The 27,959-nt window shown below is 44.9% G+C and overlaps 2 protein-coding genes across 11 annotated transcripts in view; one reads left to right on the plus strand and one right to left on the minus strand.

The window, feature by feature from the left end:
* IFT140 (intraflagellar transport 140) overlaps positions 1–8,155 on the plus strand; it is a 91,532-nt gene extending 83,377 nt beyond the window's left edge. For all 3 annotated transcript variants that reach the window (XM_074886564.1, XM_074886565.1, XM_074886566.1), the window contains exons 20-30: positions 1,609–1,799; positions 2,758–2,853; positions 3,211–3,343; positions 3,428–3,571; positions 3,981–4,109; positions 4,300–4,482; positions 5,449–5,655; positions 5,879–6,091; positions 6,162–6,328; positions 6,651–6,792; positions 7,585–8,155. In XM_074886564.1, the coding sequence (XP_074742665.1) occupies positions 1,609–1,799; positions 2,758–2,853; positions 3,211–3,343; positions 3,428–3,571; positions 3,981–4,109; positions 4,300–4,482; positions 5,449–5,655; positions 5,879–6,091; positions 6,162–6,328; positions 6,651–6,792; positions 7,585–7,782 (1,803 nt within the window). In that variant the 3' untranslated portion in view covers positions 7,783–8,155. The remainder of the gene's footprint in view (positions 1–1,608; positions 1,800–2,757; positions 2,854–3,210; positions 3,344–3,427; positions 3,572–3,980; positions 4,110–4,299; positions 4,483–5,448; positions 5,656–5,878; positions 6,092–6,161; positions 6,329–6,650; positions 6,793–7,584) is intronic.
* TELO2 (telomere maintenance 2) lies at positions 1–27,953 on the minus strand. Of its 8 annotated transcripts, none has more exons than XR_012631229.1 (22): positions 27,670–27,953; positions 26,848–27,125; positions 26,243–26,311; positions 25,449–25,596; positions 24,961–25,063; positions 24,115–24,183; positions 23,047–23,188; positions 21,622–21,758; positions 20,773–20,861; positions 19,634–19,744; positions 18,927–19,012; positions 18,539–18,630; positions 17,385–17,501; positions 16,319–16,390; positions 15,608–15,778; positions 14,804–14,895; positions 13,901–14,000; positions 13,438–13,502; positions 12,709–12,824; positions 9,436–9,546; positions 7,597–7,690; positions 1–183 (listed from the first exon to the last, which is right to left on the minus strand). XR_012631229.1 is itself a non-coding variant. In XM_074886568.1 (21 exons), exons 1-20 carry the CDS (start codon positions 27,951–27,953, stop codon positions 9,443–9,445), a joined length of 2,445 nt encoding a protein of 814 aa, XP_074742669.1. In that variant the 3' UTR covers positions 1–183; positions 9,436–9,442. The 8 variants fall into 8 exon arrangements, 2 of the variants coding, with proteins under 2 accessions (XP_074742669.1, XP_074742668.1); XR_012631228.1 differs by lacking the exon at positions 1–183 and adding an exon at positions 6,385–7,119; XR_012631226.1 differs by lacking the exon at positions 1–183 and adding an exon at positions 6,385–7,371.
* Between the last annotated feature and the right edge of the window lie 6 nt (positions 27,954–27,959).

The raw sequence follows: 27,959 nt of genomic DNA on the forward strand, positions 1-27,959 counted from the left end.
TTGTCTCTCCCATGTGTCTTTATTGTAGCCTGAACCCACTCCCCTCGGAGTGAGATCTAAAGTGGATTTGAGACCAGCATTATCATGTGGATCAAAAAGTGACTGGAGCACTGTCGAGTCAGATGAATGATAAGAGCATGTATTCCACTCCGTTCACCTTTATTTAATGTCTTCATCAATGATCTGTAAGAAAAGCAGAGATTTTTAGTTTGGGTACCATAAAAGATCCAGGCATATGATCTGTAAGAGGGAAAACCTGGGAAAGGAGAATTGATTAAATACCCCACAGTTCATAGGAAATCACAAATTAGATAAAAAATGGTAAGGTGCTATGACAGCAAACATTGGTTTGAGGCTGTGTTTGAGGAGACACCACATTCTGGGGCTTTGATTTGGTAACTTCTGCATCTTGGAACATTGACTTTCACCCTTAAGTATCTCATTACTAGAAAAAAAAATGTTGATTAACTTGAAAAAGTTCAGAGAAAATCAGTGGAAATTGTTAAGCTCTTGGAAAGATTTCACAGACAAGGAAATCTTTAAGATAGCTGAATAATTAGAATTTGGCTTTAAAAGGTGTTTAGCAATCTACAACTGTTTTAAGAATATGAATGCTAGAGAGATAGAGTAACAGTTCTGAGTTAAAGTAAAGAAGAAAAGGAAAATTCAAACTAAATGTTTAGGAAAGCTTCCTGGCAGAGAAAGCTGTGAGGCTGGGAAGTGTCAGTCCTCCTTCTTTTGAATGTTTAGATCTATTTGCAGAGGTGGAGGGGAACTGTAGCAAAACAAATGCAGTTCTGTTGCTTTTTTTTTTAATCTCATACAGAATGCAGGCATCTTCCTTCTCTACTTTCTATGCTTTTGTTGAATTTGAAACAATAAAAGACAGAAACTATTTTTCTGTCTTGGACAGATAATCTCAATTTACTAAATATAGTGTTCAGCTGGACAGCAGTTGGGTGGAGCAGGAAAATGCTCCTTCCACAGGAGTACCTCTCAAAGCATAAAAATAATAGTTCCAAATAAGCTCGCCCTTGCGTCAGCATCAGCAAAATCCTCCTGTTTAAATTCTGCCTTACATGAATAGCATTTATTCACAGGAATGGGCCTCAGTTATCCACGAACAGCATCGCTACCTCGGAGGCCTGCTCGGAGGCCGCAGGGGGTCCCCTGGCACGTTAATGCCTTCTTACCAAAACCCCTAGTTTTGGCCTAGGACCTTCTGCAGGACGTCACCTCGGGGTAGGCAGTGTGGCTGTTAACTGTAGCCCCACAGGAGCATATCTTCCCTTTCTGGAATGGTTTACGCTCCTGATGACAGCATTTAATTGTTGATGGCTTGCTCATGTCACCCCCCGTTGATATGGTGCAGTAAATGCCAGGATCTGAGTGCTTTCCTTATTTTCACATAAACATCCTGTTTCCCAGTAATGTGCTATTCCAGGCTACGTATATTTAGTTGGTTAACCCCCCTGCCTGAATTATTGTTAGTTTAATTGCATTACAATGACCTGCACTAATAAACTACTCCGAAGTGGAGTGTCTGTTGTGAAGGACACCTCTGGGACACCGGTCGGAGCTGACAAGGTGTTCGTACTCTGCTTCCAGGAGGATGCAGAGCGACTGTACAAGGCTTGCAAACGCTACGACCTTCTGAACAAGTTCTACCAAGCCTCCAACCAGTGGCAGAAAGCCATTGAAACAGCTGAAGCTCACGACCGGGTTCACCTACGCACCACCTACTACAACTACGCCAAGCACCTGGAAGCAACCGGAGAGCACAGTCTTGCACTCACCCAGTAAGCACCAGCCTGTTGCACCCAGGGCGTTTGGAGCCTTGTTCTCCTGTGAAACTGGAGACAGGCTAAGGAGGATGTCTGGTGACATCTACTAATAATTAATTAAAGTATTTTCCTGTTTCTGGTGCTTTCTATGCACTGTTACAATAAACCTCCCAGCACCCTCCCAGGCTAATAAAGCTTAGCATCAGATTAAGCGTCTTGTCAGGGCCAGTAGTTGAACCCCACTAATAGCCAATCCTGTACTTGTCTGTGGAAGACCACTGCCCTCTTTTCCTTCCTTTTCCATGACAAAACCACTTGTTTACTTCTCAGACACAACTGCTATGGCAGGATTTAGTGACTTGGGTGCTTCTGGCGCCGGGTCCTCTCCTGTGACCGATAAGTCCCTAGAGAAGTTAGGGGAGGTGATTTTTAATGTGTTGTATTTGTTGTTTGAAATCTTGTTTTTATATAAGTTTTATCATATGAAGCCTCACAGTATAATAACAACAATAATAATATAAGGTCACCCTGTTCAAAGCAGAGCTCTGATGTGATCAGCCAGACCCATTAGATGAGGTGAGGAGGGACTCCAGCAGTAGATGGTGGCAGAAGTGTGGTGATGTCCTGGTAGTGGCAGAGGGGCTGAGGCTGCAGCAGATGGCAGAAGGACAGGGATGTGCTTGATGTCTGGGGAGCTTCCTGGGATATTTCTTTGGACCATCACTGGCACTTTGAAAGTATTTACTGTCCTGTGATCCCATTGCCTCCCTGATTCCAGGTGCCTTGCAAGACCATTGAACTTTTTCGATGGTGCTGACAGACTGCAACTGGTCTTACAAGGAATTTAATAATACAAACAAAGCAGCATCACCAGCGTTGTCACTCTATGGCTGTCAAACATTAAATTTTACGCAGGAAGTGAGCTGATACGACGGTAGTAATTTCACATCTAATACGTTCTTTTTCTCTACAGCTATGAGAAGTCAGACACGCATAGGTTTGAGGTACCCCGAATGCTCTCCGAAGACTTACAAGCCCTGGAGAACTACGTCAACAAGATGAAAGACAAGTCAGTGCTGTGCTTGTTCCTTCTCCCAAATGGGACTTTCAGGTCTGAAATACAACTTGTGAAGAGAGCAGGGAAGGAGCAGTATGAATCCTCTCAGCCACAAGTTCAGCCCCTGCCTTACCCATTATGATCCTCCTCCAGCTTTTCAGGGTTAGGCTACATCTTGCTCCAGAACTGCCACGTTAGATACCGAGGCTGACCTCCCTATAGCACAGACCTTTGAACGTCACCCTTGAGCTGGGGGTAAAGCCTCGTCTACATTCTAAAAAAATTTATCTAGCATTCAACATCTCCAGGAGTGAAAAATACAGTCTTTGGCAATTCTCATTACTGCAATTAATATTGTTGCTTTTCTAGGAGCCTGTGGAAATGGTGGGCACAGTATCTGGAGAGCCAATCAGATATGGAATCTGCACTAAAATACTACGCACTGGCTCAGGATTATTTTTCCCTGGTCCGTGTCCACTGCTTTCAGGGCAACATCCAGAAGGTAAGGCTCCCATCTGCTTCCAGAGAGTTCTCACTCCTGGGAGGAGTACGGGCATAAAGTGAAGCTATATGATTTCCTTTTCAGGCTGCCGAAATAGCAAATGAAACGGGGAATTGGGCAGCATCGTATCACTTGGCCCGCCAGTACGAGAGTCAGGATGAAATCAAGCAGGCTGTACATTTCTACACCAGGGCCCAGGCATTTAACAACGCCATCCGCTTGTGTAAGGTGTGCAGAGAGGTACATTTATGTCCCAAAGCAGGGTTCTATCCTTAGGCAGTATACAGAATGAAAGCCGTACAAGTTTTTGTACCCGTTCCCTCTTGTGAGACACTGCTTGCTGCTCATATACATCCCACTATGAAGATGCTCCTGCTTTCTGCCTTCATCTTCTACAAAGATGCATCAATAAAGGCTTGGTTGTATGGGACATTATTTTCTCGTATATCTCAACAGAAAACTGCCTGAAACAAATTGTCATCATTGCAGCTCAAAGTTACTTGGGTTGGTACAGATTTTACACAGAAGGGGGTTGATGGGCTACTGCGTGACAGTATAAAGCTGTAGGCTTGCCAGAAGAAAGAATTATGAGATGTGTTTACTGCATACCTAGAGCCAAATCTTTGCTTCTGAACAGGAGAACAATTTAGATGATCAGCTGATGAACCTGGCTCTTCTGAGTTCTCCAGAAGACATGATAGAGGCAGCCTGCTATTATGAGGAAAAGGGGGAGCAAATGGACAGAGCTGTCATGTTATACCACAAGGTAAATGTCTTTCTAGTAAAAAACCCCCAAACTTTAACAGCAGAGGAACTGTAGTTTTTACTCTATATGTACTGTTTATGAGTAATTTCTTCATGGTGGGTGATGCTTTATTAGTTCACTCAAGGGTGTCCTGTAAACTGATTCTGCAGTGCTTATTCTAGCCTTTAAAGACTCATTCTTAATTTTGCAGGCAGGACATTTCTCCAAAGCACTGGAACTAGCCTTTGCCACGCAGCAGTTTGGGGCCCTACAGCTAATTGCTGAAGACCTGGATGAGAAATCAGACCCAGCTCTGCTAGCCCGCTGTTCTGATTTTTTTATTGAACATGCCCAATATGAGAAGGCAATGGAGTTGCTGTTGACAGCCAAAAAGGTAAGCTCCAGCTTCTGCAGTCCCTCCACACACGGGTACAGAGGAGCACAACAGGTGTGTACACGCACGCACATACGTTTATCTTTGTTGGCAGACAGATGTGCAGAGACATTTTTAAGGTTTAAAGTTTCCTCTCATGCCAGTGACTCATCAGGGGGTAGCCCACTGGCTCAACCCAAAAGTGGATTCCTGACTTTTTGTCTTATTTCTGGCTTAAAACCTGCAGATTTTGCACTCCTGGGAAAAGAAAAACGCCTACTTTCTAAACTAACATATTTGGAGACAGGGAAATTATAGCATCATCAGTCAAAAAACCCCAATGCTGTCCCTCTTGTCATACCACCAACGTAGTTAAGGCGCTTCATTACACACCTGAACTTTTACACACTTCTACCTTGCCCTCATGATTGTGCTGGCAACTCAGCCTTTACTGAAACGCCGGGTACCAAAGCAGTCCTATACCCACCCTTCTCTAACGAGCTCCTCCTACGTCTTACTTTCTTCCATGTTTTGCAAGGGTACAATAGCTCTTTCCTGAACAAAAGGCTATTTGCATATACTACTCATAATTTGTTCCTACAGAGGAAGTAGGATAGTATTTAACAAAATCTTTCAAATGCCTCTCTTCTATTTCTATTTGCTGAAAACCTTAATGTTATCAACCATGCCTAATGAATCTGACTGGTATGTCTCTCTCTGAGAATGTCATGTTCAAAGAGATGAAATGGATGAACCTTTAATGCCACACTAGTGTCCTCTGAGAATCAAGGGTCTTCATGGAAGAGCAAATGTGTTCTTAGGAAACAAAATGAGACAGCATGTAGTTAATGTCAGGATGCTTAACTACACAACATTCTAGTAGAGCATCCACAGCTGCTCACATTTGTGCCTTCATACAGCTAATTTCTGTAGGTTACACCACAAGCAATGTGAAGTATCACTATAGTCTCTTCTCACTTCCATTAGTACGAAGAAGCTCTGCAACTTTGCCTGAAGCAGAACCTGACCATCACAGAGGAGATGGCTGAGAAGATGACGGTCTCTAAGGACTCTAAGGATCTACCTGAGGAGTCCCGGAGAGAGCTGCTGGAGCAAATCGCCGACTGCTGCATGAGACAAGGCAATTACCACATGGCAACCAAGAAATACACACAAGCAGGAAACAAGCTAAAGGTCAGCCTGGATACATGGGGGAAAAAAAGCTGAAGAGGCTGAGCCTATAAACTTTCCTAAGATTTCTCTAAACAAGGGTGTTTTGAGAAGTAAATCTTGGAACAGTCTTCATACAGTAGACTATCCAGATGAGGTCTCCTAGCCATCTTAGCACAGCTTGTGTTCTTCCATTCACAATGATATTTTTCCTCCTCTTCCCCCATGCCCTGCTTTCCATTACTAGGCTATGAGGGCGCTGCTGAAATCTGGAGATACTGAGAAAATTGTCTTTTTTGCGGGAGTTTCCAGACAGAGAGAGATTTATATCATGGCAGCCAACTACCTACAATCACTGGACTGGCGGAAGGACCCTGCGATTATGAAGAACATCATTAGCTTTTATACTAAAGGAAGGGCCCTTGACCTGCTGGCAGGTTTCTATGATGCATGTGCTCAGGTACATCCCCCTTCGGTGACTCGTTTGCTAGCTCTGGAGCAAGACATTCATCTCCTTTCTCCTCCTGCAGGTAGAAATTGATGAGTATCAGAACTATGAGAAAGCACAAGGAGCACTGACAGAAGCATATAAGTGCCTTTCAAAAGCAAAGACTAGAAGCCCTGTGGAACAGGAGAGCAAACTAGCCCATCTGCAAAGCAAGATAACCCTGATTAAGCGGTTCATCCACGCTCGGAGGTGAGCTGCAGTATTTAGAGCATGTAAACTAATGACAGAAAGTCAAGACGTTGTACTAGTGCCTACAGTTTAGTATATAATTTGCAGACTCACTTCTAAAAGCTGCTGTTACATTTTTGCAGCAGGGAAAGCATTATGTGCTTTGTAAAAGTGCTGTTGACGTTCAGGATGAAAAGGTAACCTGAAATATAAGCAAGTGCATTGACCAAGGAAAGCGTAGCCAACAGGCGATAACACAGTAAAGAAATCTTCCCTGCTCTTCACATGACAAGCTGAAGGCTCTCCCTCGGATTGGTAACAGTTTCCTTTTGCTCTTTACTAGAGTTTACTCTGAAGATCCCAAAGAAGCAGTCAGACAGTGTGAACTTCTCCTAGCCGAGCAAGATTTTGACAGCGGCGTCCGTCACGGCGATGTCTTGGGATTTCTGGTGGAACATTATGTACAAGTGGAGGAATTCCACACGGTAAGCAAGTTCTTAGTTCTTCCAGTCTACAGAGCCCGTCACACATATACACCAGGGCAGCTTGGTATAGCATGGTTCTCATACAGGAAGACATTCCATTGTAGAGGCTCCTTTACAGGAGCTAAACTGCTCAGCAGGGTGTGGTAGACCCCAGGAACTATATCCATATTCATATATTTTTTATTTCATGGGACCAAAGAGAAAAAGCAAGCTCACAGGACACAGCATAAATAGTGGTGGAGTCTTAAACATTCCCAGTTATTAGATAAGAACAGAAGGGTCTGTCTGGTGCATATCTCAGCAATTACACTGAATTTCATTTGCCACCTGGCCAAAGAAGAAAATAAAATTGTAAAATTACAGTCATTTGAGGAAATGATGAATCACTTCTTCAGAGCAGGAGTGCCACACACATGAGCATCTGGACTAAACTGTTACCTGCCACTATTATGAAACACAAGGATGCCAAGTGCAAGTTTCTCCAGCTGTGCTGATTAACCTTATTTTTAACATGTTTTGACAGTGCTTCAGCTGTCAGGAGAATGTAAAACCAGCCTTTGAGCCCCCTTATTTTTTAATCTGAAAAAGACAGAATTGACACGAGTCACTATGAAAGGTCACCACATTAGCAAAGGCTACAGCTCCTGGCTAAGCATCAGCACCCTTCAGCACTGGGCTCCGGGGAGGAGCGCAGCCAGGCACTAAGGGTGGATGCTTTCCACCCATTTGCTGGGACTCCTGTAGCAGAACATCCCCTCCCTCCCCTGCAGTGATCTCTGTGCATTACTTTAGGCTTACCGGTACCTGGAAGAGATGCAGAAAAGAATTCCACCCAAGAACCTGAGCTACTACGTGACCCAGCAGACCATGGAGGCAGTTCACCGAGGAGTAGGCATTCCTGTAAGACAAACCCTGGTGCCAGAGATCTGCCACAGCAGTATGGACAACAAGGAGGTGGAAGAAGTGGCTGATGAAGTGGAGGACCCTTGACAACTTGCACTTCCCAAACGCGAAGCTGACTTTAATACTAGGTCATTTATTCTGTCCTCGTTAGGGGTCGTCTATCAGTCAACACATTGCTGCAACAAGGCTTTTTGGTTATTACCAAGAAATCTATTCTGCCTGCTTGATGGTACAAGCAACAGTGTTGAAGTTAGTATCTCAAACACTATGTACAAAGATAAAAATGTATATCCTATAATGAAGCTGGGTTTAGTATTTTAATAAATTGGAGGGGAAAAAAACCCAACAAGAACTGCATGTTGTAACTTCTGTACTCAGAAAAACACCTGAAAAGAGCTGAGTAACTGAAGTGGAAACTCCAGAGCTGGCAAACTTTTCAAGTACAGCTTTGATCTGCTAAGGTGCTAACTGTTTTGTCATTCCCTAGAAGTCAACAATCTCTGTCCCATTTGGGTAGGAGCTTGGGTAAAAGTCAAAACTACTCCCCTACTGCAAAATGAAGGGAAGACTTCCCCTAACCCAGAGCTTTTGTTTTTAGATACCTCATAGGGTCATGTGGGCTACAACTCCCATGTACAGAAATCTGGACTAAACCTCAGAATCACAGAATGGTTGGGCTCGGAAGGGATCTCTGGAAGTCATCCAATCCTCCCTGCTCAAGCTGGGTCACTTTGAGCCAGCGAAGCTTTTTTCTCACTTTGAAGCTTCTTTTCCAACCGCCACAGTTATGTCAAGCTACTACTAGTCAGATTTCAGGATGCAAATTTTTCCCTGGCAGAGGTAGGACCACGAGAAGTGAAGCCCAACGTAATCAACCAAGGTTTTACTCCCCTCCAAGCCTGTTACCCTGCCCCACGAAGGCGTATTTATAAAATCACTCTCATACATTTCATACCAACCAGCCCTTCTGTTTAGTGATTTTTCTTTTTCCTGTTTTGTGACTTGCTTCAAAACTTGAGGTGAGTATGAAGTTTTTAAATTGTATGCTTTCAGGGAAGAAGGGTGGGGAGAGACTTTAAGGTGAAACTCTGAATGTTAGTTATCCTTTAACAGAAATTTATTTCTGTACTAAGATTACATAAAAGAACTCCTGCTTTGTTCCCTCCTAACCACAGCACAGCTCTAGCTCAAGCCTTTAAGGTCTGGCACATTTTCAGAACTTTAGTGTAGCTATTCAGTTCTTACACCTCATCAGTGGTGTCATTTGCTACACCATGCCACCCCTGCGGACAGCAGATATTCTGCCAAACGCTGGCTGCTGGAAGGCACGGGAGCCTTTGTTATGGGCATGTCAGACTTAGCCCTGGGAGGTAAGTGGCCCTCTCCAGCCCTCCTGTTTTTCTGACAAGAAGTCTGGTATGAGATCTTCCCTGTATTTTTAGCAGAGCACTCAAACCTGCCAAGGTTATAAATAGCTGAGGGTGGGGGCTGGGGAGGTGTGGGGAGGATGGCAGAGCTCGCCTACCTTCCTGCATCTGTACACCCCGTACCGGATAGCAATAGCTCACTAAATTGGCCTCCACTACAAAGTCCAGATGTCAAGTCAGGTTTGCTGGCTTACAGCTCTGCACCCTTCCCCCCTCCTTCCTCTTCTCTAGCCAGGTGACGGCTGAAGAGGCCCCAGCAGTGCCTACACACATCCAGCTGGCAAGAGTATGAGGTAAAGGTCATTTCTTTTACCCTTCAGCTAGGAAGGGACAGCTTTGAGTTTCTTTTTCAGGTTCTCCATTAGTAGCAAGTTCTGCAAGGCCTGCCTCCTGCAGTCCCCATCTGGATCTTTCTCCACCACATCTGTAAAAGAAGAAGCCACTGTTAGTTGGAAAAGGGGAGAAACTGCCTTTTACCTACTGCTTCTCTACTGTTTCACTGACCATCACAGAATGGCACTAAATGCAACACCAAATGCAACTAGTCTGGGCTGGACATCAGCACTTGCAGGAGTGATGTTAGACCAGAAGGCAAAGATGCACAAACCAGATCAATCGTCTTAAACAGTATGAGTTTAGCTAAGCCCTGACTGTCACATGTAATAACGCTCAGTTCATTCTTGTAGCAGAAATAAATATTGTCAGTTGGGTTGAAACACTACAGAAACTGTGTGACCTTGCATTCCATGAGATAACCTCCATGCCGGAATTTGTACTTGTGCCCTTGAGCTATACATAACCTTTCTACAGCTGATCTACTAGCATGAATGCAGTTTGCAATTAGAAATCCACTTACTCAAAAGCCTAAAGCCTCCACTCTGTCAATTCCTGCAATCTAAACAAATGCTCAGTGCTCCCTCCTGAAATCTGTGGTCACGTTGCCCTTCAAATGGGGGAAAAGAAGAGGCAGGCCCCAAGTTTCAACACATTCTCCATTCCGAGAGATTAGTCTTCTGATAAACTAGCAGTTCTTTCACACTTTATGCAGCATGTAAGGGAGGGCATGAAGCTGCTTCCAGCAGCTGTTATTTCAGGGGCCCTTAATGGGCCTGCAAAGTGAAAACCAGGATGCATGCAGGATGTCTGAGCAGGGGGAGCCTGGAAGAGCAGAGAGCCTGTGTAAGGATATCCTGTACGCAAAGCGGTGTGCTCAGAGCAAGCACTGTCAGCCCAAACACATGACTCACTCCGATGAGTAGCGCTATTTATAACCTCGGGGAGAGCTCCACGGTGGTGTTTCCACACTCCCTCTACAGAAGGCAAAAAGGGGGAGGCTACAAGACAGATGAGTATAAACTCGAAAGCTAAGAAACTGATGTTGGCACTGTTTCTGATTGCCATGAGCATGGACTTGAACTGCTGCCACTGAAAGGGAGGCACAGGGCACCAGAGTATCATTCAGGTCCTTACATAAACCAAACTTACCTATGACATAGCTCTACAGCACTTGCAAGGGGTGGGGAATTCCCTCAAAGGCAGCTGCTGAGGAATCAAAGGAACTGTTTCCTAGAAGTGTTTAGGTATTCCCTCCCTCCCCCAGGAAAGATTAGGCTACTTAGTAGTAGGTCCAGCATGGCATTAAGGGCAATGACAAGCAAGCACAGGGTGGATCCTCACCTCTCTCCCCAGCTGAAATGTCCCAGCACACCCACTAAGCAGACAGTACCCTGACAGTGACTGAGTAGTTTCTTACACCACACTGTGAACACTTTCTAACAGGGAACAGTTCTAGTTACAGCCCAAAGGCTGAAGGGCAGGAACAGTCAGTCATATTCACATAATGAACTAGAGCAATCTGCACAGGCTGTGATACAGTAACAAACTGGAGCAGATTTGTAGATTTCTACTCAATGCTTCATGGATAACATTTTCTAGCCCACTGTTCCTCATTGTGCTTTAGCCATAGCAGGAGAAATGTAGATGCTTTAAGCTGAAACCCAAAGTGATGACTTCTGGCCGTTAGGCACGGTAGCAGAAGGCTTGCATGCTTGACAGCTTGTCATTTTTCCCAGCTACAGCAGATCTAATACATGACACCTCTTGCAAATCTGGTCTGTAAGGATCCTGAAGCAACAGCAAGCCCGCTAGCTCAAAATCATGATTCAGACACAAAAGTAGATACCTAGTGACTGACTTCACCTGTTGGGAGCAGCAAGGAGGAGCCCAGTGCCTCCCTGTGATAGCTGTTTTACCAGCAATCTGACAACAAACAGCAAAGGCATAGCCCAAGAAGCTGTTGTGTTTCAGGAAGCAGCTCTAGAAGCCCTTTTCAACTGCACTTAAATCGTACCTGACCAGACGTGGAGCTGGAGTTGCATCCTTTAAGGTTTCTAAATGGCTCCTACAACAATTTCCCCTTCTCTACTATCCACACAGCTGTGATCTTATCCTGTTCTCGTTCCCACCAGGATCTACCACGCAATTTTCATGGAAAAGCACTACATGTAAAGGGATGGCTATTACACAACCTACAGGCATATGAAGATGCTATTAGCTCTGTCGTCCTCCTCCTTCCAAAAAAAAACCTCATTAAAAACAGATTACGCAGACCTTCATGCTGAAAAGACATTTATAACATTCCTGGAAAGGCTTTACTCGGTAATAGCGGTGTTAACTGCAGAGACAAGCAGATTCCTCAGAGCACACCACATCATGGGAAAAGTAAAGTTTTCAGCCCCACAAGGCAGCTCTCTTCCTTTTACAGGGCAGAGAGCTCCACAACCTGCAAGGATCAGAGGCTGGCTGTGACACTGTCACTTCCTGCCTGCTCCCCGTGGGAAGCCAACTCACCAAGAGTGAGAATGGTGAAGGAAACCAACCCAGGGAGTCACATGAGGTCCACTCGGAATACAGCAGAGGCTTCAGAGCCACAAGGCACACAGCATTATTTCCTCTTGTCCTTCCAGCACACCACGGTACCTGACCACCAGTGTGTGCAGTTCCAGCCTACCAGAACCCACAAACCCTGTCGATGTAGGGTGCAGCATGCAAAGTCATCTGCTGTCTTTCATAGGTTGTTCTTTCCATCAGCAATAGGAAGTTAGGAGATGGGGCCGTGCGCTTCTTCCTCCTATTTTTAGCACTAATGAAACCCATTTTCTGTGCACACCGTGTGCACAGGCCATACAAGCCTTGTATGTTACTGCTGGTCAAAGTCACTGCCTGGATGTAATATGCAATATGACAATACTTTCTGCAGCTTCATGAGGTGGGTGGTTGGATGCTTAGACAGAGAAAGGGGGCACATATTACATTTTGAGATTTTTTGGTTGGTCTGTGAGGATAGTCACACTTTGAAATGCCATACACAGCTCTCAGCTTATGCTTTAGATACCTCAGTAATACATCTGTACAGCACACAGCCTGGTCTGTTATTTGCCCTAAACTTAAAGGCAAGTCAGAAATATGCTTATCATGCAAATCTCTGATGCACAACATTAGACATTACTGCTACCATCACAATTAAAGAGACACTGCACAAAGACCAGAGCCACAAAACCACTGGTGTTACACCACCCCATCTTACCTCCCAGCCAGGACTGAGTCTCCAAAAGCTCTTCTGTCATGTCTTCCAGAAGACGCTCCTTAGGGACACTGAGGAGCACGGAGGAGATACAGGACAAAAGACCCTGGCGCACATACCTGTTGAAGACTGAACTGGTTAGTCTGCAGCTTCATGCTCCACCTTGGCTTCCTCACCTCAGGGGTTCTCTAATTTCAAAAGTTTGTGACTGTGATGACTTTTGCCATATTCCTACTGATTAGGAGTGTAATCACGCACCAGCTGGCAGAGTGCCCACATACAGAGCCCCTGCCATGCAGTGGTGCAGGGAGCCGGGCATAATTCAGAGTCCTGAACAAGCCTGAGATCAAAACAGAAATTGGATGTTTACAGCATTTTGGCTACACGTGAGTTTCTTTCCGGGCTGAATGCTGGATTTGAATCTAAAGTTTTAAGAGCTCCCTGACTATCACATGGATAGCTGCTTAAGAAATTTGTCATGCTTTCTACTATACCTCCACACTAGAAGACACTAGTCAAGTTCATATGTTGGTCTGACATTAAAGCAATGCCTTCATTACATATCCTTGCAATGCTTAGTCATAAGAACACAAGGCTGGAGGAGAGCATAGAGTAAATGCATTAAGTCACTGACATTCTCAGTCAGGTGCTAGTCTTGGACAACAGCAAACCATGGCTGAAGACTGGCTCACAGCTGATCTTTAAAAATGAAAACATACAACTACAACTTACGAGTCAGTGTGGAAACGCAGAGCCCAAACGAACTCCAGCAGTGCCTTTCCCATTGCAGTAACTGCCTGCAAAACAGGATCATGACAGAAACACTGAATACCTTCCCATTCACACTGCCACACAGAACTGAATCTTGAGATATACTGTTGTGAAGATCATGGTTACAATTAACTTTATTTTACAGATGAGGAAATTTAAGCAGTAAAGTGAAACGATGTGCCCAACTTCCCACAGAAGTTGATAGTTTTTCTGCCAGAAGCAGCAAAAGATAGTGCAGGGGTGTCTTGAATCCCATGTCTCTTTTCTGACCACTTTTTCCCAGCCCTTTTCACAACTCCTCAGCATGTACGACTTGAACTTGCTGTAGCAGGCCCCAGAACACGCTGCTATTTCAGAAGGCACCTCTGAGTTCCCAGGCTGGAAGTCTCCCCAGCTATCTGCAAGCTCATGCAGCCTTTCTTACCACAGTGTTGACAGCCAAGTACATCAGGATTGCTAAAGTGTGGACCAGTCTTCCAAGGACAAGGTGATCTTCCCCCAGGAGATCAAACGTTGTCAAAGGCCTGCAAGTGCAAGATACACAGTCCTATAGCAGTGAGAAGACCCATCAGTGCATCCTTGGAACAAGCAGGATAGTTATGCAGGGCAAACTGTCCCCCACAAGCTTGAATCCCTCCAATGACAGTCATTATACAGTCATTCCCAATTTAACACTGGCCAAGCTCTTTGCTCTCATCTTTGCTCCCAGACTAGTAATATCCTCTACTCTTACAGCTGGTATCACTTACTCTACCAAGAGGCTTTACTTAGAAAAAACTGCATGCAAAAGCTAGCACCACTGCCATACTAGAAACAAACCATTAAGACTGGTATTAAAAGAATCAATTACTCAGCCTTCCTTAGGTAAGCAAAGACTTACATGACTGACAATAAATCATGTCTTGTGCCCTATAACATGGTCACAAGGCCCAGTTGTGGTGACAGGCCCAAACCTGAGACAGTTAACTTTGGATAAAGACTGCAGTCTGAGTTCTGCGGTTTTGTGTAAACCTCCCAAGGTGGAGGGTCAGCCGAGACAACTGGCTTGGTACTTGCCAAAATCATCTGCCGTGTACCTGGTGACAGGTTATTCCTCATAATGTATCTTCACTTCTGTAGGGTCTTATGTACTCCTGCCCAACAAGACTTCATAGGGTAAGTCCAAGAGACCACAAGCCCCTCTTCTCTAAGCTTTCTGCATGAGCCAGGCATCGGTGTGGTGTCACTGGCCTCCCACACAGCCTCTGGGGTTTAGCCTGCTGCTCCAAGGCAAGCAGAAGGGCTCACTGGCAGTGCCATGCCCACACCCCAAGGTGTGCACACTCACCTGTCAAAGTGCTGAATCAATGGAAAGAAGAAGTGCCCAGCAACAGAACTGAACTCATTCGGGACAGCAGCCACTTCCACTTGAGACCGACCCTGTCCAAGAGAAAAACGAACTATAGACACAGATGCAGCATCCAACTCTTCCACTTCACTGGACACTGTCAAGACTATGGGTTCCTTGCAGCCATGTCAGCCACTGCTTGCTTTTATGCCTACACCTACTAGTTTCCAGACTGAACTGCTCACTTCCCACTTCAGATCCTCTTCCACATCTAAATATTTCGGTACAATACAGCTCAGTACTGCTGGGTTAGATGTAAGAAACAAGAACATGCAAGGGATAAAGGAATTTTGGAAAGCAAGTTCTCCAGGATGAACCACAGAGGAGTTCTGCGAACTGGGAAACTGGCATCAATTTATCTCCCTGAAAAATAGGAAGGATGAGAGAGTCCAGTCCAGAGGCAACCAGTCTGATGATCTGGATCCATGAGGTGCAGTCACAGCTCCCTGCAGCAGCCAGACAAGCTCAGAACAATCACAGAACAGCAACAACTATCCCTCAGGGCAAGGCAAGGAGGTAAAGCTTTCTTTTCCTCTTCCTGCTGGGAGAGTACATCAGGAGTTGGTACTCTGCACTGAAAGATTCAGCCAGATACTAAGATAAATTTGTATTTGAAGTTACACAGTCTTTCCTTTGGATTGGGCCCAATTTCACATGTATTTTGCTCTTTCCAGATAGAACTACAGCACCTCCTAGCGTCCCTATTTTTGCTGCATTTGACATTTGTTTCTGCCCTGGCCTCACCATAGCAAATCTCCGAGTCTTGCTTTTGATCCTCTCATCAACAATTCTTCTCCAGTCCTTAGAGCTGTCACTTCCAGGAAGGAGCTGGATACAAGGTTTTTGGGCACCAGAATGCTTGGTCTTCCCATGGGATTTGGGATAGGACAGTTCCTGAGCTGCCAAAACCAATACCTAGATGAAAAAGAGGGAGAAAAGGACTAATCCTTGTACTAGGGAACAAGAGAGTTACCTGCACCCAAACTGCTAAGAACAGCAAGGCACAACAGGTTCAGAACGAAGAACAGCAAGGTAACAGACCCCCAACCAACCATCTGGCTCTGGGGTCCAAGCACTTGGTCACTTAGGCTGAAACAGAACCGTGTCTCCTTCAGACACAGTAAGTGAAATGATGTGGAAGGAGTCACAGGCAGATTACTGTCTTTCAGAAAGTGAAGACATAACAGACTGATGACACGTTAGGAAGCAGTGGCTTCTCCCAGGCAAATGACCATCATATGTTTTGCATTCTGTGGGGGAGGATCGCTGTACAACTGGAGTGTGAAAGGGTTATGAACAAGGGGGGAATGCCAGGCACAAATACTAATGTGAGAGATTCCCATGCCTCTGCCTCCTCCTACAAGGAATAAAAGGTAACCCCATTACATCTCAGGGAAACAGCACTGGTGCAACAAAGACATAAGGAAACTGAGAAGTGAAGAGAAGAGCACTTACATCGAGAATGTCAATGCGCTGACGAAGACTGTAGTTCAGAGAGTAGAATTGGGAGGTCAAGTATTTTGCTACCTGTACAGAAAAAAATCAAGGCACAGTGAACACAAACCCAGGCTGGAAACAACATTCCCACTAATTCTAAAAGCACTCCATTTCAGGAGAGGCTCTGCTTCCTGTTAGTTAACAACAAGCCTCCAAGGGAAGAGACATGCTGTGCAAATAGGGGAAATTCAGACACTTCCACTTCTAGGTTCTCCCAAAGGAAGTAAATGACAGAAGGGACTTTGCCATTCCGCTCTCCCTCCTATGCAGAGGTACCCAAACAACTGCCACAGTAGCTCTGGCACTTTGAAGACCTTACTGCGGTCGTTCAATACTTAAAGGGGGGTTATAAGAAAGATGGAAAGAGACTTTTTACCAGGGCCTGTACTGATAGGATGAGGTGTAAAGGTCCCAAACTGACAGAGGACAGATCTAGATTGGACCTAAGGAAGAAATTCTTTACTATGAGGGTGGGCAGACACTGGAACGGGTTGCCCAGAGAAGTTGTAAACACCCATCATAGGAAGTGTTTAAGGTCAGGCTGGAAGGGGCTTTGAGCAACCTCATCTAGTGAAAGGTGTCCCAGCCCATGGCAGGGAGGGTTGGAAGGAGATGATCTTTAAAGGTCCCTTCCAACCCAAACCATTCTGTGATTACAATCCCCAGTCAAGTCTTCTTCTAGAGAAGCCCTTTGTGCTTCAGCTTCCCTCCCATATGAAATAATCTCCCTGCAGTGCAGTAAGTCCCTATCTAACTTGCCTTGTCAGGTATACTCATACTAACAGTCTCCAAACAGTTCTTCCAGTCCGTAACAGCTCTGACAGTTTTCTCTTGCCTATTGTTTCAGTCATCCATTGTAGATTTTTCAGTACACAGCCCATCTCTGCATAAATACTGTCAGACGTGAACTAGCTATCCTACCACACTCTGATAGCTGCTTCTATCAGGCTAGCAAGAGACTTCAGTTGCTTCATTTTTTGCCTGTGCCTCAACTGGAAAAAGGAAAGCAGTATGAGGGACTCACAGGTATCGGATCAGTGGTTAAAACAGCTACTTGAGCTCTCTGACGGAGCTCCCCAAAGCCTTCAATGCAGGTCTTCTCCTCCAGATGCAATAGTATTTTTGCCAGCTCCACACTAACCTGCTCAAAATATGAAAAAATGAATCAAATCCCTGCAGGTGTTTTCTTTCTCACAGGATTTACACAACAGCGTCCATTTTCCATTTCTAATGTTTAAGCAAAGACAATGAGGGTATGGAATACAAGCAACATGTCCATTGCTTAGCAGGGAGAGAAAACACAATAAGCTAAATGCCATCAGGACAGATTGCTCAAAACATTGAACAAACCCTGATGCTGATTTCTGTGTCCACGTTCACTTTGGCTTTTTGGACAAGTAGTGGCATCATGATACAGGGGGACTTGGGTTGAAGGGTACAGTACCAGACCCAAAGCCCATCCAGCTCAGTAATATGTCTGATAGGCAGCAGCAGATCACCCATTGTTTACCAGACTACACCCCTTCCCTTTCTCAGCAGGCAGAGGCTTGTATCTCTGCCACCTTTGAGTGTTCACTAACAAGTGGAGGTGAGCACTCATCACACCACTGAGCTTGTCCCAAGTTCCTCTCACCTGAGCTGTTCATCTTGACCAGTACAATCCAACTACTCCCTCAGGAAGACATTGTGCTTGTACAAGCAAATAGGGAAAGTCCATTTGATTTTATCTCCCTTTTTGTTGGGGAATAACAATTAAATTCAATTTAAATTCAAAATCAAGTAAATCCAAAAATAAAATCAATTGGTCTGTGGAATTTGTGGCTGCTCTGTAAATTGCATTTCTGATGTTTTTTTCTGCTCAGCACAAAGCACGGAGCTTCCTCTGCTTCCTCACGTTACTGACAAGCTCTGCTTGCAATGCATTTCATTTTTAGCACCGGAGCTGCTAAATGCCACACTGTTGCCAACACCTTTGCCCGCTTCTTTGTTCTTTTGTGCTCTGCAGCCTCACCTCCAAAGCAACTATTTCCTTCTATTTCCCTTCCCAAATTGAAAGCTTTAATTCCAGGTACACATTAGCCTGGCCTGCTGCTCTCCTGGCACGTTTAGTCTCCTCATGAGGGCAATGCGATAACGCTGTATTACAGCCCACTGGTAACTTAGCTCATACTACTTCACCTCTCTCGTTGCTGCTGGATTCTTTCGAACCAAGCTCTCAAGAGCCTTGACTGTAGTTTCCCATTTGTCCACATCTTCAGATCCTGTCAGGACTGCAGGTAATCAAAAGACAAGCAAAAGCTATTAACAGAATGGTTGTGCTTGGGTCTATACCTCCAACTTTCTTCTGCCAATAGTCGGTCTTGTTATAGGCAGGGATCACTGACCCAGTGCATGACCGGCATTAGGAATTCAATTGAAATTACTCAGAAATTACAGTTCAACACTTGAGCCCAGATTACTGAAATCCTACAGCTTCTTCAAATTAGCTCAGAAAAAATAAACCTACAGAGATGACTCTTCCAAAACGAGTAAGAAACAAATAAAGCCTCAGCCCAAGATCTCCTACCTTCAATACAGTCTCGAATATACACAGGAGCCTTAACCTTTAGTTCTTTGTCCTCTGACATGTCATAAGGGATGAGGTCATCATCACTGTAAAAGAAATAAAGGTAGGAGTTAGTCTGTGGGGTATAGATGTTCTTCCCTTCCCCAGTTATCCACACGAAAGGGAAAGAACCAGCACACACGCTGCCATAACACCATCACTCTTGCATCATCCAGCAGCACTGTTGAAGCTTGGCTTGAAAGGGCTCCTCAGGAAGTTCTGTGAATTACTCTGAAGCTCAGTGAAAGAGCAGTTCTGTGACCAGATCTGGACCTGGATCCCCTGGTGAAGTGCAGGAAGGAGTCAGGGGACTCACACACAAGTTGGTTCCTGAGATTTCTTTATATATTGGTAAAGTGACAGAACAAGGCAGATCCACTATTAAAATAGGTAGATATATCCATAATTTCAGGAAACATGTATCTAAGTCAAATGGAATAAATACAATGGTTGTACATGATGTGGGCTTTGCTTAAATTATTGACTGACATATTTGCATGCAATTTCCTACACAATGTCCTACTCTGCCACATACCACTCAGTTGAACAAAGTCAGAAAGCACAAGATTTTCCAAGAAATGCAGCTACCAATAGCTCCTTTCTCCCCACGTCTGCTCTTAAGAACCTGCCATTTATTTTCCGTTTCCTGCCGGTTTCTTACCCCATACCTGTCAAGCTCAGCATCCGACTCATCATCTGGCATCACAGGGGCTGCTGTACATGATTTCTTGTTACTTTCCAGTACTGATGGCAGTGCAGCATCTGCCTTCTCATTCCTGCTGTGAGGAACAAGAAGTATTAAAACTAATGAAGTAACAGTCCTTACTCACAAGCAAGAAACTACCCGCACTATCAACCCTTGCTGCCTAAACAGAATGGCAGATGGTTTTTTTCTGCTGAAGTCTCCCTAGCTGGGCTGACACAAGGAACTAAGTCCTGGGAAGGAGAATGGGATGAGGGGAGAAGAGAAGCAGAATCTCTTAACAGAAGAAGAATGGATAACAAAAATTAAGCTAGCTCATTTGCTGTGTTCCCCTGCACTAACCTCTATGTAGGACTGCTAAGGAAAGACTCATCTGTGATAACTGGATCACAATGGCCTGCACCATATTTGAAGCTGTGAATGAAACTGAACAAATGGGGAAGAAACAGCTTTAACCATTGCTAGTAGGATGAATACAATAACTGAGAAATTTTTTTCTGTCTCTGTACCTATTTCTGTGGGCTTTGGCATGGTCCTTTCATCTCCCTGCTTCTCAAATGCTGTCTCAAACAGCTGTCTATGCTGATTATGCCCCTAAAATGGGAGCAATAAATCTTCTGTACTTCACTGGTGTGCTGGACAGTTTCATTTGCTAATTACAAGAAGCCCATCGTTCATCTGCTGATAAAACTAAGTGCTTCGAAGAGCCTCAGCAGATACCATGGAAGTTAAGAGCACCAAAGAACCAGTCTTTAGACTAACAGATATGCTAGATTTTTGTCACAGATGAACGGGCTGGGGGCATATGGCCCAAATGTGAGATTTACAAGATGCGAACAGAAAGGCCCGTTTGATTCTACGCAGGGGCACACAGGACCCCTGCAGCATGGCTGCACCACGTGCAGCTATCAAACAAGCAATTGTAATATATTTTAATTATGAATTTAACACAACTCCACTGCATTGTAAGAATAAGGTGCATAATAATGCTTAAGAGTATATAAGACATCTTGAATACTGTATACAGTTCTAGTGTGTAATTCAAAAAAAGGTATGAAGAATGGCAAAAAGGTGGCATGCAGATGAATAGTAGCAATATCTTACTCATCATCTGGAAGGCTGGGGACAACACGGAACGGTGGAGTCTGCACCAGAAGGGACTTCAGTTCTCTAGCTTCATCATCTTCTTCATACTAGGCATTCAGAAAAACTGTTACTGCACTCTATTTCATTAAAAATATGACCAACATTCAACACTTGACCCTTCTACTACGTGCAAATGAAGACTGAATCACGAGCAGATGAACCCACACAAATCCCATTTGTATCAACCACTGTGCTGCCAGCAGTAATGTATTTATGCTGCACAGCGAACTGTGCCATATGCAATCTTTGTCCCTATATTTAACAGTAGTACCTGATCAGACCTTGCCTGAATGTCACTTACAATCTTTAAAGTAAATGGCAATGCGACATGAGGGATGATGCAGGTTTTTAAAGAATTAATGTCATTTAATAATGTAATTCTTACAAACTCTACTGGAAAGAGCAGAGCATATATCCCCATGTCAGTCTTGAAAATCTCAACTCAGAGCAGGTCTTCCCACCATGACAGGGACTGAATGTTCACCATTGGTTTAGGTTTGAAGTTCCCTCTCAAGTTCCATGGGTCAGATTCCCTCACGCAATAAGAGAACCCCCTAGTAGTCCTTTATTATCATCAGTTTACCCTGAATTTGCCATCAGATTACACTCTTAAGATCACTCTCAGCCACCTAGCTATGTTCTATACAATTGTTTTTTGTAAACAGGTATCCTCTCTTTTTGAAAGTGGTGCTGCCTCTCCTTACTTCCAGTGTTAGAACTTGCTATAATGCCCTGCATCATCTGGTTTAAAGCTTTTATCTCCTCTAAGCCCTGCACACCAGACATAAATTTCATTATAACCTTCACCTGAAACTTCAGGACAGGCCCATCAGTGTTTATTTTCGAACTAATGCTCTCTGCCACAATCATTCCCAGACACCGTATCTGTGGCAGACTGCTGTCCAGGTGGCATTTCACACCCTCCATCATGCTTGTGAGCAGCTCTGAAAAAAACCCACAACAAACAGTGCATGAAACAGTAACAGAAACAAACCCGCATCTTTACACCGGTTCCCTGCGAGGGCATCTTTAGCCACTCACCACCCAATAATGGGTAGAAAGTTAGGAAGGAGCCATGCAACTGGGACTTCTCTTTCTGCAACGGCAGTATTGCCCTTCAGCACCAACATAATAAAGCCCTGCTTTTCCATGGGCTACGAAGTCAACAAAACATTACAGTATATTCTAAATTTAGAGTATTTTGGTTTTCACTGAAACAAAAAAAGATGGTAAGTCAAGTCAATCTTTAGCTTGTTTTTACAGTGCTTCAAAGACACCTAAGTGAAAAGTCACATTTTGAGGAAGCTACAAATTCTGGCTAGTACAACCACGGAGGGATTATTGTGCTACAAATTCTGACCAGTACATCGATCACAGAAGGAGAGATTCTCCTCACCACCTAGATTTGAAACAGGCAGATAATACCAGTATTTCTCAGCTCACACAGAATGATGGTTGCCAGCTTTACCAGGCAGGCTTACTGCTGTTAGACTGACCTCCTTCAACTCAGAAAAGCTTATCTTTTCAACAGCTGTCAGATAAAAGACAGATTATAAAACTACAGTACTGTTAGTAAACAACAACTCACTCATTCACCTAAAGAAGAATTAATTCTAGAATGAAGCAGATGAATGGATCTTGTAAGTCAACCTTCTCTCCCACCAAAAGCCACACACACACACAGAAGTAACTCCAGATATTGGACAGAAATTTTTCTTATTGCAACAGCAATTTTAGATCAGAAATTTACCTTGCCAGTAACTCCCTACCCCTACTCACCTCACACTGAGGGGAGCAGAATGACAGGGAGGAATGCACACGGATAGTCAGAGACCAGCCAGATAGCTTTTTACCCTGATGTACTTTCCCCTGTCCCCCTTGGAGCCTTACTAACACTCCAACAGTAAGCCTATAAATTGCAAATCACACCATTCCTCTAACCAGTCCCACACTCAGTCCTTGTCTTTCTGTGACAAAACTTAAGGGTTCCTTAACCACTGTTCAGGGAAGAACCTTAGTTCAAAAATATGCTTCTCCAATTTCATAATCTAAAGCTAGGCACTTGAAATTATGTATCATCAGTGCTAAAGAGGATTCCAGCAGGCTACCTAGTTTGCCAAGATAAAGATGGGAAAATTTTGTTTATCCATAGATCAAAACAAGATGTTTTTCTACTCACAGTCAGATCTTGTGTTAAACAAATCTAACCCCTGGCTTCTCCCACTGCCTCACCTTCTCTGCAGCTCTCAATTTCATGCTCCTTCAGGTGGGAGAGGCAGATAAGGATGGCTTTGCTAATATACTGCTGCTGCTCAGGTGGAGAGTGTTTCACAGCACTGCTGCTGCCCCAGGTCTCCAACAGTTCTAGCAGCACCTGAACCAGAGGACACAAGTTGACTTGAAAGGGATCTTTTCTACATGTAAGTAATCTTCTTTTTCACGCACATTTCTGAAATGGCCCTTTGGTCAGTGAACTTTACACTCCCTACAAACAGAGCTAACTGTTTCAGGGCCCAAAACATACTGTGTTTGATGAACTGAGAACTCCACACCACCTTCATTTAATATGTTGTTAAAGATAATGTTTTTTTAAATTTAAAAGTGATATGTTATTTTTTCATACATATTATATGCAAGGCAATATGTATTATTGTCAAAAAACAGCATTACATGGTTTTATATGGTTTTAGTCCAATCTTATATAGCTGCCAGTACTTCCAGATAATTTTAGAACATGTAACCAGGGGAAAAAAACAATAAATTGATAAAATGGTAGAGACTTCCACAGAGACAAATCTTCTAGAAGTTCCATCACCCTACTGATTTGGAGAGGGGAAATATCTGCACCCCTCCTGAGGAGGAGGTAGGTGAGAGAGATTCTGAAGCATCACCCATTTGGCACAGAGACAGCTCTCGGCCAACTTCATCCCTTGCTGCCATCTGCCCAGCCACACAAATAGGGGATGACAGAGGAAGCCGAGAAGGATGGAGGACATGGGACATCTGTCAAAATCAAAGCCTCATTAGTTTTGCTGCTTGGAAGCAGCAATGTAAATTGGAAGACAATTTACCAATTCACTATGAAAAACTAACACCAGCAGAAAGTCTTCAATTTGCATATCACAATTTACTTAATTTACTTGTGATATGGTAGGGCTTCCCTCACTCTCATGAACAGCAACAGAAGCATCTTAGAGAAGTACCAAAAGTGTGCACCCCCCTCAGGCACACATACACACACACTCACACAGTAGAATTTTTTCTATCAGCTAGCTCACCAACAGTGTTACTCATCCTTACCTTGATCAATAAGGCACGCCGAAGGCTATCCAGGGACAGGTAGCCAAGGAGGTTCTGCAGCACTGCAGTCTGCAATGAAAACCACGAGTCTTGCTTTAACTGGGCATAAAGTTGTCATCCAGCAATGACAAGTGTGTATTTTTACTACCTTAAACTTTTCATTCTGAGGGACTGGTTGACAACATTCAGAGACAGAAAAGTAAGCAAATTTAAAAAAACAACCAAACACACACATGCAGTTGCTGATGAAATACATGGAAAAACAGGACAGGAACACAGTACAGTATTTTTACCATCAAAAACAGATCAGCACAGTCCCAAGTGAACATGGAACACAGAAAGTCTACAGCACATCTCTCACAACATCATCACAACCCACAAATCACTTCCTAACACCTTGTGACAAACTTAGGTACACAGGAAAAAAGCAAACCAGTCCCTGTCTCATCTCTTCAATCTAATTCTTATCCCTGAGGGTGGATCATGGTTTCTTCAGTCTCTTCTTTCAGATTGTAAGTTAACTAGATGTCTCCAACTCCCCAGAACACTGAAATTATGTGCAAATAACCCTTTGGTTCCAGAAAAAGAGTACAGTAATTCTGCTAATTGTCATCAACCCTGAGAGCGCACACAAATCCCATGATTTCAAAGCAACTACCTACCACTCCCTCTTCATTACATTGAGCTGAGGGGATGTGTAGCTCAGGTACATGTGGAAAGACTGAAGGCTGATTTCAGAATGAATAATTAAATCTTACTCAAGAAGACCTGAAGTTCAGCTAAAAACACACTGGCACTTGGGAAAACCAGGCATTACTACACCGCTGTTCAACGCAGAGTCCTTACCGTGTGGCTGTACTGCAAAAGCAGCACCTTCTGTGTCACCACAAACTGAGCTTTCTTGTTCTTCACAACCAGGTTCCCCAGCAACCGAGACAAGACATCTGCCCTAGCAAGACAGGTCAATAGCAAAACATTAGGAATCCAAGTAATTACTGTCATGCTGCTACTAATCACAGGAAATTCTGTGAGCAGCTATTTGCAACTGTCTCTAAAACACCTCTAAACCCTTAATTGCAAAGGATGTTTTCACTTGTTTCTTCACTGCATGGCATGATGCAGCTTTTTAAGGAATGGTGCAGGTTCTACCTGAAAGGGAACAATCAACTATTTTACCCCCGGAGTCTCCCAGGAAATGGCACCGTAAGAAACCGCCCACCCGTCCGCTTGCGCACACACGCGCACGTCAGCACCTTTCAGAAGCTGATTCTGCAAGTATTTGTGAAAAAATTCCAGCCTTTGCTCTGGATCAGGGAGGAAAGCAGAGTTCTTACCCAGGTGCTCTCTGCACAAACCCAAGCAGCACTGCTTCCATCCAGCGGTCTGGCACACATTCAACCAATCGCCAGCATATTCTTTGCCAGATGCAGTCTGACTTGGTGAGATCCGTCAGGCGAGGTAGCAAAACGCTCAGAATTTCCTCTGAAGTGGAAGAGAAAACAGGCGAATACACCAGATGGACAGAACTGGTGCAATGATACTCAAGGTCAGCCTGCAAATTTCAAGATCCTTACAAGATGAAGAAATGCAACGTACAGTTTGCTGTTCTAAATTGCTCCTGTGGTGAGAACTAACCTAAGCAGCCTGAGGAACTTGCAAGTATTCCTCATCACAGTAAACAGCTAGAAAAATCTTTTCTTCCCTAGCCCTGTTAACTCCTTCTGCATTCAGTGGCTTCAAAGTCCTAAGCAAAGCCAGACTGAAGGCTACTCACATGAGAGGGTTATACATATGGGCAGGGATTTATGCTGGTACTTACAAGGCACTTTCAGACCACTGGATGAAAAGCGCTAGAAGAGCATTTAACAGTTATGCCCCAACTGGCAGGATGAGAAGGCTAATAACCTCATCAAGTTTTGAGAGAACAGATCACATTCCATGAGCTGACAGAAAAGCATCAACATCTATGAGATACATAGTTGAGTAGCCTCAAAAAGCAGAGAGCAGCCTGTACAGTCCAACTCCCAAAGTATTAACTGGTCAGTCTCCTTCTCCCTCTGTTGATCATCATCATAGTCATCCTTCCACACTAATACAGCTCCCCCAAATAGCATTGTAGAACACTCACCTTGTCTCCCATGGACACACACCTTCCCCAGGACATGAGAAACAAAAGAGATTGAGCAATCCAAGCCACCTGGAATAAAACAGACACAAGCTTAACAAAAGCATCACCAGGATCTTTCAAACAACCTTCAGAAGGAGGTGCATACACTTCTACAAGTACTGAAGCCTGAAATCACAGATTAATTTTTCTCTTCAAGTACCACCTCTTCCTCCCTCCACCACCTGCCTACAGGCACAAAACAACACCCAGTAGTCAGAAGACTAAAGTAGCTCAGTCCCACTTTAACTCAATGGTAACAAAGCCACTGGTTCATTCAGTACAGTCTAAATCTTCCACACAATTCCTTCAGCACAGACCAAGTGACCACAATTAAGTTTTGGCAACAGATGATGCTATTTAACCACCTGTAGGACTGCAGCTTTCAGTGGGATTTTAAAAAGCCTTTGCCATCTTCCTCGCTCCTGGTATCTTATGCTTTTAAGCACAACAAATTTCAGCCTGAAGGATGAATGCGAGGCTCTGCAATACCCATTATCTGCACCAGCCAAAGGGGTCCATGCACAAAACACTTCTTCAGAAAACCCATCTCTATAGCACAGTCTTACCTCTTAGAGAATCAGAGATCTTCTGCAGCACCTGGATAACTGCACCACCCAAGAAAGGAAAGTAGTTCTGTGGGAAGAATACTGGTGGGTTTTTCCCCTGGAGTTTATTGCTCACATGATCAGGCAAACACACAATCTTGTTGAGCAGGGCCTCCTGCAGGTCAGGTGAGCCAGCCTGGGCTTGCTGCTGACAGACCTCCCACATGACAGCTGAAATCCGTCCCTCCTGCACGAACTGTTCCAGCACCTCAACGACCTCCCTCAGATGAAAGCCAGGGCTGGAAGAAAGTAACAGGAATGAGTCCCTGCCCCTTCTAACTGATAAAAAAAAATGCGCACACCATTGTTTTTCTGTTGTGGTCTCATGACTACAATGCTGCTGCTCCATCACACAGAATTTTAACCAAAATCAAATTCAAATCAAAGCGATTTTAACCTCTTTGTATCGCTATAGTTTCCTCGGTTTCTAACATTTCAGGATATCCAATAAGCATGACTGAAGACGGTTTTGTGACCTCTGCGGGAAGCATGAGTAGCGTATGTGGGTTCTGAAACGAAGGGATTCAGGGGGCCCGAGGGCAGAGCAAGGCCTCCCCACGCTCACGCTCATCTCCATCCACCCGCACGTTTGCGGCCCGTTATGCCACCGGTGGGGCATCCTCAGACACTCCTCCCTTTGCGCTCCGAGACAGACTCTGAGAAGGACGAGCCCCTCTCAGCTCTCCAGCGCGTCGGGTGGCACCACCCCGCCCGCCCGTCTCCCACCAGGGAGCAGGCCCCCGGAGCCCCTGCCGTGCCCGCCGCGGCCCAAGCCGGACTGACCTCGGGGAGGCGAGGGCTTCCAGCAGGACGCAGAGGGCGAGGCCGGGCGGCCCCTCCAGGAAGCAGCTCTGCCACACGCCCTCGGGGCGCGCCGCGCGGGGCGCCTGGGCCAGGCTTCGCAGGAAGGCGCCGAAGAGCGCCCGCTCCCGCTCCCCGAGGGCAGCCGGGCCTCCCGCCGCCGCCAGCGCGGCCCGCACCGCGCCCAGCGCCGCCGCGGCCGCCTCCCCGCCCCGCTCCAGCGCCGCCGCGGCCTCCCGCAGGGCGCCCTCCAGCGCCGCCGCCATGGCGCG

This window comes from Strix uralensis, chromosome 16 (assembly GCF_047716275.1).
Source record: "Strix uralensis isolate ZFMK-TIS-50842 chromosome 16, bStrUra1, whole genome shotgun sequence".
NCBI classification, from domain to species: Eukaryota; Metazoa; Chordata; class Aves; order Strigiformes; family Strigidae; genus Strix; species Strix uralensis.